Below are 12757 nucleotides of genomic sequence, written 5' to 3'. Positions count from 1 at the left end.
GTTCAAAATATTTTTCCATTGCTCAAAAGGTGTTTTCAAAGGTGAAGAGACTCAAAGGGAGTAAAACAGTTCAATCGCAACGTTTATATGTGTTGCAGATCGACTGTTACAAAAGAAACAGAAGGAATAAGTCTGCTACAGCAACGATAGAAGCGAAGTGCTGTAGAACAACGACAGTGTTCTGCGATAGTTGACGTGGGTTGATGTTCTTCGTGTTCTTCAGCAGCACCAGCAGAACAGCTTTCCTGCAACTCGTGATTTTTGCTCTCTGTTCTCTTATAAACCTCTCCTAAAGTTGTTTGCCCCTCTCTGTGACTTGAAGCAACCTTTTTATAGCCAACAACTCGATTGAATCTCAAGAAATCCTCGGTTATTCTTATCTTTTTCTCCACCTCAAGTCTCGGGATTTCTTTCCCTTCCAAGCTTATATACGCGTCAACTTGGTTCTCCAAACTCTCAAGTACTCCCTGTAGACTGAATAAGGACTCAATTCATAACGTAAAATCCTCTGGTACTTCCATACATAAACCAAAATATCCGAGAATACACGAAACTCCCTGTTTTAGCCAACTCGATGATTTCCTCCTTTATTTTCGAATCTAAAGGGATTACCAACCCTGTTTCGATGAATCAAGATAATCCCAATCCATCTCCACGTTAAACTCCGACATAATCTCACCCAAAAGACGATAACAACTACGATAAACTTCACCTCCTCTGTTTGCTTCTCCCGGCCTATCTAGCCCAATTGGTTGGGTCCAATCAATCACAGCGACCCTGTTATGCTATCACAGGTCCAGTCCAACGAAAATAAGCCATTGAATCTCCTTATAAATCGCTCAAAATTCGATCTCCAGATCTGCTTCGCTGCTGCAACAGCTTCCCGCCAAAAAGCTTCATTTGAATTGTGAATAAGAGGTGCCCCCTATCCAGAGCAGGGGTGCGAATAGAAGCTGCCTTGAGGGTGTCCTGATGGTGCGCCTTAGTAATTTTGGTACCCCTTATCCATAATGAGAGTCTGAATAGCAAGTGTCCTCCGGGTGCGCTTTTCAACAACTTTTCGAGCCGATTTTTCCAAAAAAATTTATTGGACAAAAATACCTACACACACATAAAACACCATAATAAGTATAAAAATGAGCACTATCAATATATAGAATCGAGATAAATTAGACACAAAAATGTGTCTATCAGGAGGTTGAAGAGATTTCGTCAGATGTAGTTCTTGACTTCCTAAAGAACTTTGAGGATGCAGAACATCAACTTGATGGTACAATGAAGTGTCTTGATGTGGTAAGAACTTAGTTGAAAAAGGTTAACTCTGACCTTGTTTTCATGAAGACCCGTGTTAAAGAACTTCCCAACAAGGATTTTCTATCCAAAGGTGCATAGGATGCTGTCGTTCACATGCTTGAAAACCTTAAGACTCATGAGGATCCAGAACCGTCTATATGATCTTAGTTCGTGTTCGGAATAGCACTGGAGTTTGTTTTCCTTTATCTTGTTTTATTTGTTGCCTAGTAAGTATTCTTTTTGATTTAGTTGGAAGAATAACTAGTGCTTTGAATAGCAATGATTGTGACTACACATAGCTATTATTTTTCATCTTCTTGTTCTTTTTTAGGTTTATTGGTATTAAATTCTAAAAATATTTGTAGGATGATGTTTTGCAATATTAATATTTATGATTTGTTATATTGCAATTTATTATGGGATATTTGCATTTATGTTCGTGAACTATGTTTGTCCCATACTTTGTCAAAAATAAAGTCGTTCGTGATTGGTATTCACATACTGATAAAAGAATGAATGGACTTTTGACAAATACAAAAGTTAAGCCTATATTGTCAATCTTGATGGAAGATATGTTAAAATCTTTTGTTTTCAAGGATTATGTCTATTAATATCGTTATGCAAGTAGTGGTGGAAAATAGAATGAATCCTTGTGTATTCCGCAGTATTGATCATTCCTGATCCATATTTTATGTATTACTGTGAGGATCCGTAATGTATCTTATGATGAGCACTATACAACCAAGTTGATTTTTTAGCTTAGTTGTTGTTCCGTGAGATACGTTATGTCGAGCATATTGAACTAAATTAATCATCTTGTTTGGTTATTTAGTTATTGCTCCGTAAATTTTCTTATGTCGAGCAAAACAATTGACAATTAAATTGATTATTTTTGTAATTAGTTTGGTTGTGTATTCCAATTAGATTAATTATGGGTTCTCTTGTAATTAATCTATTTGAGTATTTTCGTGTCTCCATAAGTTCTCTTATGTTGAGCATAATCAATTGAATTGATCACTTTTTGTGTTTAATTTGGTTGCATATTCCGATTAAATTAATCATGCGTTTACTTGTGATTAATTTGATTGAGTTTTTGGATATAGAAAATCTTTCTCATGGTTTTTGGTGTCCAATAAAAATCCTTATTTTCTTTTGAAATTAAGGTCGCTCTTGTTGTTATTTCGGGAATGACATCAAATGGGGGAGAGTTCTTTTGAACTTGTGCTTGATGGTCATATCTTGAGGGGTGTGCGGCTGTGGAATTTTAGAGGGGTTATCTTGTATCTTTAAACTCCTTGATGAATGCATTTAGCTTCGACTTTATGATTGCATCTAAATTAGTTGGTATGTATTTTTCCTTTTGTCATGAAATGTCTCTCTCGGAAATTTCATCATGATCTCGTTCTTGTACCTTTGCCAATTTTATTGACAAAAATGGGGAGAATTAATATGTAGTTCACACTACAAATAAATATGGTTTTCGGATCATTATGTAAAGGGGAGTGGTTTCCATGTGAGATGGAGTATTGACTAAGGGGGAGTGATACATATCACCATAGTATTATTGTTGAAGTTGTGATACAATTGAACTTTGACGTTGTGTAATAATACTATGACACTGTATAACAATGATCGAGAACTATGTTTTCTCATTGTTATAGCTACGGATCTTCAACAAGTGTGATGCTAAACTTATAACCTTTGGGATCATTGGAGTACTTAGAAGTGACGAAGATTTCGAGGAATGTTGAAGATTAGACATGTGGAATAGGAGATACTAAAGTTTCTTTATATTTTTTGTATTCCATATGTATTGATAGTTTTGTCACTAAAATTGACAAAGGGGGAGATTTTTAGAGCATTGCTCGGTCGAACTCGCATGCGTTGCTATCTCAAGCATGTTTTTGTCAATGTTAGTGATCAAAACTATAAGTCTTGATTTCTAGTCTATTATAGCTAAGTCTCGGACTAGGATAGAAAGTTTAATTGAGCTCAAGGACTTCATGGCGATTCATCATACAAGTAGAAGAACTACTCAAGGAACCGGTAGAACTTCTCAACAAAAAGGTATGTGAAGACTTGAACTTATCTATCACTCAAAAGTATATCTACTCTATCTCATACTCTTTGAGACAAGAAGTCGTATGCTATATATATATACTTTGATTATACACATTTGGTATTTCGAGCAGAGTATACCTCGCCTATCTATATCTCGAAATATGTGTTGGCAAGTTTTTCGCTTCGATCAAGTTTATAGTCCACGAACTGACGAAGTTCTCAAACCCGAGAATTTCTGCTGGAGTTGACAAACTACTTGCATGAAACTAAGTCCGCGAACCCAGTTCGCGAACCGGCGAAGTTCTCATACCCGAGAATTTCTGATGGAGTTTGTAAACTCTGCCCGGTAACTTAAGTCCGCGAACCTAGTCTGCGAACTTGAGAAGGTTATATATCTGAAGATGATTTCTGAACTTAAACTTAAAAAGACTAAGGAATGCAGTTTGCAAACCGTGGCTATAAAAGTTCATGAACCGATTCAAGTGAATCAAGTCATCTTTGCTTCAATTGTGTCTTGTGTAGTACATGAGATTTCTTTGCAATTGAACAACTCTCTAACTAGTTCATTTGAAGTCATTTGAACTAGTTATGGTGAAGAAGAACATGGTTAATATAAAATGCTCATACGGCTAACCATTTGGTTAACTATTGTTGAACCAACAAGTGCATACGTTTGGGTACGGTTAACAAACCTAGAGACGTGCATTGTCAAGTGTGTGTAACAAGCTAAGTTTTCGATCTAACGGTTCAGAAATATTAGCTTCAATCTAAATCAGGTTTTCATCTAACGGTGGATATTGATTGCTTTGTTACCAAGGTAACGTAATTGCAAACCCTGATTTGAAAGACTATATAAAGGAGACATCTAGTATTGTGCAAAACTAATCCCCAAACCTTACGTGTGATACTAGTATGCGTGCTAGAGTCGTTTCTCCTTTAACCTTTGGTTTTATTCTTCTAAAACCAGGTTAACGACTTAAAGAGTTCATTGGGATTGTGAAGCCAGACCATACTACTTTTATCGTAGTTGTGTGATCTTATCTTGCATATTCTATCGTACGAGTAAAATCAGATTGATTGGCTGGAGATTGATATCTCCGATAGGAAAGATATAAAAAGTAGTCACAAACATCTTCGTCTCATTGTTTGTGATTCCACAACATCTTGTTTTGCTACCATACGATTAAGATTGTTGTGAGGTGATTGATAATTCTAGGCTGTTCTTCGGGAATATAAGACCGGATTATCAATTGGTTCATGTTCACCTTGATTATTATCAAAAGACGGAACAAAACCTTTAGGGTTTATCTGTGGGAGACAGATTGATCCTTTGATAGACTTGTATGTGTGAGACAGATTTGTTTATTGTCAAAGCCTGCGATTTTGGGTCGTAGCAACTCTTAGTTGTGCGTGAGATCAGCTAAGGGAATCAAGTGCGCAGTATCCTGCTGGGATCAGAGGCATAGGGAGTACAACTTTACCTTGGAACAGTAGGAGACTGATTGGGTTCAACTACAGTCCAGTCTGAAGTTAGCTTGGAGCAGGCTAGTGTCTGTAGAGGCTTAATACAGTTTGTGTTCAATCTAGACTAGGTCGCGGGGTTTTTCTGCATTTGCGGTTTACTCGTTAACAAAATTTCTGGTGTCTGTGTTATTTCTGTTTCTGCATTATATTTGTTTATATAATTGAAATAATACAGGTTGTGCGTTTGAATCAATCAAATGGAAATCCGACCTTAGGTTGTTGATTGATATTGATTGATCCTTGGATATTGGTCTTTGGTACCGTCCAAGTTATTCCTTGTATTTGATTAGAACTCGCAGTTCTTACTTGAGTAAATCAAATCAAGAAGAGAGATATAAACTCGTTGATATACTTTTAATTGATTGAGTCTTGTTGATTCTCTTAAAAGTATATTCGAGTTTGTCCATACAGATTGCTAAGCGCAATATTGGGTGGTGTTGCTAGACCCCCGCTTTTTCAGTATGAACATCGAGGGTTATGCTGTTATTATCGAAAAACAAGCTAATCTCTGTGAATCTTGATATATTATTATCACAAGCAGAGAAATCATTAATTTGCTCGCTGGATATTAAGTAAATCAAAAATTGATGTAGTTTTCTTATTGTTCTTAAAATTTGGAATTTAGAGTTCTTCAATCACATAAGAAAAATAGAGAGAGAAAAAGAGATGAGAAATTATGTCAAGGTGATGTTTATAAGGGATTTAAAGAAGAAAAAAAATGAAATGGTTTGAGATTTGGGTTCTCTATGTGTACTGCATTTTTAGAAGAAGAATGAAACGCGAAAGAATAAGACGCAAATGGTGTTTCTGTTAGTGAGAGGGATGAATAAAGGAGATAAGTTGGAAAATCTTAGCCGTTAAAATTTTTTATGTAGAGACTTGTGGATCGTCCACGTGTTTATAAGTTAAGGATATGGTCAGTCATTGTTACTAAAGATAAATATTTTTTAATAATTACGTATTAGTTAACTGAAAGTTTAGAGACGTCATAACTTAACCAGGTCAACCCAAGTCCACGCCAATTCCAAATACCAAACATCAAGATGGACAAATGTTAGACCAAACTCAAAATCTGGACAAAACCTGAGTACCAAAAACAAAATAACCCGATTTCAAATAACTACCGGTGAGTTTTCAAATCTACTGTCAGTCCATAAAGATTTTTGGATTATATTATCCACCCGTGACTATAATCAGGGACGGGTATTTTTGCGCGAATCGTGGACATCTGGATAGACAATATAGTTAACTACCTATATGGCTTTTGGATCAACCAGCTAAATTCCCATTTCGGACACGAATTTAACGGGATTTTGGATACCATTTTCACCCTTATTCGGATGTTGTACCACTACCAAATCCAATCCGAGCCTTGACCATGCTTGACGTGAAATGTAAGGGCAATTCCTATGAAATGAATAAACCTGGAGTTTGTTCATTTTGCTTCCACTATGGAATGAACAAACATGAAAAACGGATGTTCGAACAATCAGATTTGTTGGTTTGAACATCGAGTCGTAACATCCGACGCGCGTCTGTGGTAAGGACGCGCGACATTGCCAATAACGTTGGAGTTGGAAGAAAAGACGCTTGCGTTGAAAGAAGAAACACCCAGTGCTTTTCTCTCTCCAAAACCAGTTTAAGATATTTAGAGTTTATTTTTTAATATTTATTTTTATTAGTTAAATATTTTGTGGGACTCAATTTTTAATAATTTATATAAATAAAATGACTAGTGGGACCAAACTCTTATTAGTTTATATTAATAAAATCAATAATGGAATCCAATTTGTTCATTTTACCTTGTTTCCACTGTGGAGAATTCAGTTTGTTCATCCACGTGGCTCAACAAATGTTTGAGTTCGTTCATTCCGATAGGAATTGCTCTAATCGGATGTTAAAAGACATCTCGGGTTCAAAAGCAATCCCAGACGGGAGACGGCATAATTTGAAAGTTGAAACTGAAACTGAAACTAATTTCTTCTCAGCAGTCAGCACTGAGACCAACTTCGTATTCTGTAGGTTTTAGGCATCTTCGTCCCGAGATTTGCCGCAGCAAACCCTCTCTAAAACCCTAGAAGGCTAAACCCATTTTTCAATCAACTTCGGAGTTCTTCGCCTCAAATTTTTCCAGCAACTTCAGAAAACTCCTACAAATCAACCTCTCACTTCAGTTTGGTACGTTTTTCATTGACTATTTGTTAATTTTTTTCATCATAATGTTGTTGTTATTATCCGTGTTTAGTTAATTTTGCTTGGTTTCGTTCTATCTTGAACGTCTTTAAGATGTTAGCAAAGCTTAGTTCTTTTTGAGGTTTTTAAGCATAACAACTTTAGATAACTTTAGGTAATATGTGTAATAACTGGGTTATCATAAAAGGTTTTGGTAACATGAATGAATTACCAGAGCCTCCTGATTTTTTTCCGTAAGGATTCATTTCTTGATAAAGTAGATGATTCCGCATTTGAGGATTCTGTTTATAACCAAAAAGGTTCAGTTTGGGGTTATCCATGTTAAGATTTGAGAATGAGATTACGGAATACTAAAATTAGTAAAATTCTAAAAAATACCTCTACATCTCCGGAGAAAGTTGCAGTAGCAGTTTCCGGTTGTAATTTTGGTATCTCAACTGAGGTCTTGAAAATGGACTGAAGCAACAGGGACATTTTGTTGAGTTTATAAGTTTGGCATAAGCAGGAATTCTTCTGCACTGAACATTCTAATCAAGGAGGTGTTCAGCTTGAAAATGGAGGTCAAAAACGAGATACTTACTAAATTACGAACATTAATGTCTTTGATTTAGGAGTGGTGGAAAGCTACGGAACTGGACGAGGCTTGGTCCACTATGAAGGAACCGAAAAAAAAGTGTTTCAACATCCCAGTTTTATATCTTACGCCAATTTCATTGAGGCATATTGTGGAGACATAAAGTTGAAATTATTCTTGATGAGATAAGGTCTTAATTGGTGTCATCTAATACCGTAACTTGTAAGGAAACCTTGAAGCTTTGGAGATTACGAGCGAATGAAAAGAATTAAAGAAATGCACCCGTGGCTGGCCGCAAGTTGCTCACAAGTCACAATATATGTGATTGCTGCTGCATGTGTGCATTCACGGCAAGATGGCACTATAATGCTGCTTATGGAAATGTAAAAGAACCTCCGCAAACATTAAAAATATGTTTCCTCACTGACGTTTTGAAGATGTGTTGTAGAAAGAAAACGATGAGAGTTCTTTTCTACAATTCTGTGTACTGAATGATATGTTTTCTAGGTACTCTAGTGTGTATTTTGGTCACCAACCCTCTGATGTATCCCGAATCCTTTAGTTGCTAGTTGTAAGACACCAATGTAGGTTAAGACGAACAACAAAATATTTGATATTCTGAGCAAAACATTACGAGGAAAATAGTATTTCTTCATGGATAATTAGGTTTCTCTAGCTAATTTCTTGATGGAAATAGGAACAACAGTTTAATTTTGTGGATGCATTCTTAGTTTGTTAATTTCTTGGAAATCAGCAGTGTGGATTTATAGTTGGTTATTGTATTATCACTGTATTGCAGGGAACTCAGTTGCAGCTGAACGTTTGTCCTCTTTATGAATATCAAGCAAGATGGCGAAGAGGGTTCCCTCATTTTATTTAAGCAGGGTGCAGAAGCTGTAAGTAAAATACCATTTTTCTGTATGCGATCAGATTTTTATCAGACAGCAAAATGCTAATAGTGCTGGTTTTCTGTTCATCTTCAGAGAGTTTTTGAGTCGACGTTTATGGGTAGGAGATCTGTTGTCAAGGAACGTTTCTCAAAGAAGTATAGACATCCTACTCTGGACGCAAAATTGACCCTCAGACGATTGAACGCGGTTAGTTTCTCTCTAATGATTTGCTCTTTTGTTTCATCTGTTTATGTAGGTTTAGCAAAATTCAAACTGCTTACCCACTCCCATCATGGTTTGCTCTCTTGTTGACTGAAAAAGGATTTTTTGCTCTTTGATGATTAAAAAAGTTTTTTTTTTTTTTTGCTCTGAACTCTGAAGAGAGAACTGTTATTTATTTTCATTTTATTTTGGAGAATAAAATTCAGAAAGCCATTATAGTGGGTTTGTTTCCTTACTGTAGAAGAGGTGACACAGATTGCACTGACTTGGGTATGGTGTGTGGTAAAATTCCATTGTTTGAATGCTAAATTCCTGATGCAGGAAGCTCGTTGCATGACAAAAGCAAGGGGACTTGGTGTTTACACTCCAGTATTGTATGCTGTAGATACTGTTCTACACACCCTAACATTCGAGCATGTGGAGGGGCAAATGGTCAAAGAAGTTCTATTAAACTTTGGTTTGCATGGAATTGTTGAGGAGAAAATGGCCAATTTTGCAAAACAGATTGGCAGTGCAATCGCGAAAATACATGACGGTGGTTTGATTCATGGAGATCTTACAACATCAAATATGATAATCAGGAAAGATACTAATCAGCTGGTAAGAAATCTTAGAATGGTCTACTACTTACGGATTTTTGTTTATTTCTCCACGTATAGCTCGCCTGTGCACATGCAGTGAGGATGTGAGATGGCTTCGAGTTTCATGTGAAGAGATACCTCACAAAACTTGAGGCATCTTCTGTAATGCGCTTAGACTATGTTTCTCGCGTATAATTTGTCTCTATGAAAGCTTATTTTTCTACCCATTTGACCTATTTTCAGGTGCTCATCGACTTCGGTTTGAGCTTCACTTCAACTCTTCCTGAAGATAAGGCAGTCGACTTATATGTTCTTGAGAGGGCTTTGATCTCGATGCATTCGTCGTGTGGAAATGTGGCAAGGATAAGGCAATATCGTTCTATTTCATGCATTGTTTCATCCTTGTAAAATGTTTGTTTTTCTCATTATTTGACTTTGGAATAGATGGATCAAATACTCACTTCGTACAGGAGGTCAACAAAGCAATGGTCGTCTACATTCAATAAGCTAGCTCAAGGTATTATCATTTCGTTGTATGAGTTCCTAGTTGTCAAATTTCAGAAAATCTAACCCGTCTCTCCCTGCAGTTCGACTGAGAGGCCGAAAGCGTGTGATGATTGGATAAAGCTGCTTTCTGGTCGAGATTATGTTACATATGGCTTGATGCATACAAGTTCATGGAGGACAGAATCTGGCCCCTCTGCTACTGCCGTTTGATTGAGAGATCTAAAGCCCGTCATAATTGGATAAAGCTGCTTTATGGTTGAGATTATGTTACAGTTGGCTTGCTACTTACGAGTTGGTAAAAGATACAAGCTATTCCCATAGAATAGCACAACGCAATATGTTTGAATACTTTGCACCATTTTATCTATGTACTGAAAAACTTGCATGAACTTTGCAATGTGTTTGTGTACTTACTAGATTGTCTTATATTTCGTACCAAATGTTCTTTCCCAAGCTGTTCTTTGCCCAACTTAGCACCTTGTTTGTGTGAATCTGACTCGGGATTTGAATATGACTCAGCCCGAGTCAGATGCTAGATCGTTTTTTTTATTTCCTTCTATGTTTTTTTTTTTGGGTGTGCACAAAAAGCCCTATTTAACCGTTGATGCGGGTACTTATCCACACTTACCGTGAATATCCCCCATCGTCAGCCAAAACAGAATCTGCTTCCACTTTTACTGTAAAAGATCAAAACAGCAACAACTGAAACAAAATTCCTTCAAGAAAAAAGATTCAGAGTAAAACAAAATTCCTTCGAGAAAACAGAGAAAAAGATTCAGTTTCAGGTAAAATTTGTCGAAGAAATTTCTCTCTTGATTAGTTTCTTTCATTTTGTTTCGTTTTTAGTAGTAGTTAATCAAAATTATCATAGCTTAATTATCACTTTTGTTGTTTCTTTCGATTTTCTTGATATCCTCCCATTGTTAAACCCGGAACCCTAATTTGTTTGCAGGAGTGATTGCTAATCACAACAAGATCATGGGAAAACTACAACTACCAGCAGGATATAAGTTTATCCCAGCGGATGAACTACTGATACGACATTACTTACTACTTAAAGTTGAAGGGCGGACTTTGAATTGTTACGATTACATATTCGATGTGAATAACATTTATGACTACAAAGATCCTTCTGAGTTATTTGATGAGATGTTACAAAACAGCAGTAATGGTCGATATACGAGTAATGGTGAAAGCGGTGATCAAATTCTTTATTTCTTTTCAACATTAAAGCCATGCGCAAAGGCTGCTTCTGGAAGAAATAAGCAAAGAGCTGTAGAAAATGGTACATGGTCTGGACAAGCACGTTCTGTGAAGATTTTCTCTCCCGGCACTGAAAATGTTGTAGGATAATAGAAAAGATTTTTCTTTTGAATGGAAAGATAATCCGGTTACTGATGCGAAAAGAAGAAAGACTGATTCTACTGCATCTGGAAGGTGGCTTATGAATGAGTATTCACTTCTTGATTCTTTTTACCAGGATAACAACAAGGTGCGTATCATCATTTTTACACCTCCCATGTCTTTTGGTTCTTTCTTTTTGTAAACCATAGTCATTTTTTTTTTGCTGAATTTTATAGATTGCTATCCAGATTGTTAGTCTCAGTCAAATTAGATTTTGGGGGTGTTACACAAAATCATGTTTGCTTAATTTTGGGTGTTGATTTGTTATAAGATTGAGAAGTATATCTTCATTAATTGCTTATAATTTCTGTATATCATTGTTGTATACAGAAGGAGTATGTACTCTGTCGTATAAAACGGACTAAAATAGGCAAAAGAAGTTTTGAGAGTACTGCGCCACAACTCCAACCACAGTCAGTACCCTTGGTTAGTAAGAAACCATCACCACCAGCACCGGTACCAGGACAGTCCTCATCACTACCAGCAACATCCGTATATGAAATAGGGTCATCATCGTCAACACAATCATCCGTCTATGAAGTAGGGTCGTCACTGTCAGCATCGTCATCAGCAAATATGGAACCCCTGATTCTCATGGGAGGGATTCCCTGCGACATGAATGGGTTCTACTACTCATCAGCAATAATGCAACCCCTGATTCTAATGAGAGGAATTCTCTGTGACATGAATGGGTTCAACTACTCATCAGCAAACATAGCATCTAGTCAGCCTGAGGAAGAGAGGTCTGCTGGTTCGGCATTCCTTTTGTAGTGGGATTCCATACACGTGCAGACATTAAAGATTTTTTATTTTGTGGCACATATGGACACTCATGCAAAGTTACTAGGAATACCCAGGATATTCTTTTTCATGCTTGGACACCATATCAGTAATGAATGTCTCAATGATATGCTTTGTCTTGCGATAACAAAGTTGCTAGCAGAATTGAGTCCCCATGCTAGGAGAACATGTGGGAAAATAAATGACATCGGCATGTGAGGAATGATACTTTCCTGAGCGCGAAGCCTCTTGATGAATTCCAATGCATCTTCTGCAGGTTCTTGCTTCAACCACATCAAAGTTCGAAATTTTTCCAAGTGTCCTGATGATGGAACGTCCGCCAAATCTTTTGGATCAGAACTTTCTTCGTTGGAGAGATATGCCACCAAAGGCACCTTGTCAGTAGTCATCTTTTCAGCATGGATCCAGGCTCGTCCGAGGATCATGTCATATCTTGGATATTCCTTGATTATGTAAAACTTGGTTTCTATCCAGGTTGAGCTTATTTTCATCTTGATAGTGATGTATCCATAAGCATCTATGGGATCTCCTTCATGATCTCTAATTGAGATGGGAGCATGAGTAGCTTCTTGTCGAGTGATACCCACAGCTATGAGGGTTTTCAACGAAATAACATTGACAACAGTACCAGTATTGATCAACGTTCTCCTAAATTCATTTCTTTTGAGATTGACTGTGGTAAGCATTCCCAAGTCATACATCTCTTT

General features: G+C 36.8%; 2 protein-coding genes across 4 annotated transcripts; both read left to right on the top strand.

Annotated features, from left to right (window-relative positions):
• The first annotated feature begins 6726 nt into the window (after nucleotides 1–6726).
• On the top strand, nucleotides 6727–10298 carry LOC113353047 (EKC/KEOPS complex subunit TP53RK-like). 3 transcript variants are annotated; one of them, XM_026596765.1, is made up of 7 exons: nucleotides 6727–7056; nucleotides 8445–8541; nucleotides 8629–8742; nucleotides 9079–9357; nucleotides 9582–9695; nucleotides 9783–9855; nucleotides 9926–10298. In XM_026596765.1, exons 2-7 carry the CDS (start codon nucleotides 8479–8481, stop codon nucleotides 9961–9963), a joined length of 681 nt encoding a protein of 226 aa, XP_026452550.1. In that variant the 5' UTR covers nucleotides 6727–7056; nucleotides 8445–8478; the 3' UTR covers nucleotides 9964–10298. The 3 variants fall into 3 exon arrangements, with proteins under 3 accessions (XP_026452550.1, XP_026452551.1, XP_026452552.1); XM_026596766.1 differs by having other exon boundaries at nucleotides 9582–9706; nucleotides 9809–9855; XM_026596767.1 differs by having other exon boundaries at nucleotides 9582–9706.
• Nucleotides 10299–11260: 962 nt separating this feature from the next.
• Nucleotides 11261–12020, top strand: LOC113350744. Its single transcript, XM_026594868.1, has 2 exons — nucleotides 11261–11337; nucleotides 11580–12020. Exons 1-2 carry the CDS (start codon nucleotides 11290–11292, stop codon nucleotides 12018–12020), a joined length of 489 nt encoding a protein of 162 aa, XP_026450653.1. The 5' UTR covers nucleotides 11261–11289.
• The last annotated feature ends 737 nt before the right edge of the window (nucleotides 12021–12757 follow it).

This window comes from Papaver somniferum, chromosome 2 (genome assembly GCF_003573695.1).
Source record: "Papaver somniferum cultivar HN1 chromosome 2, ASM357369v1, whole genome shotgun sequence".
NCBI lineage: Eukaryota > Viridiplantae > Streptophyta > Magnoliopsida > Ranunculales > Papaveraceae > Papaver > Papaver somniferum.
This window is presented reverse-complemented; position numbering and strand designations above follow the sequence as displayed.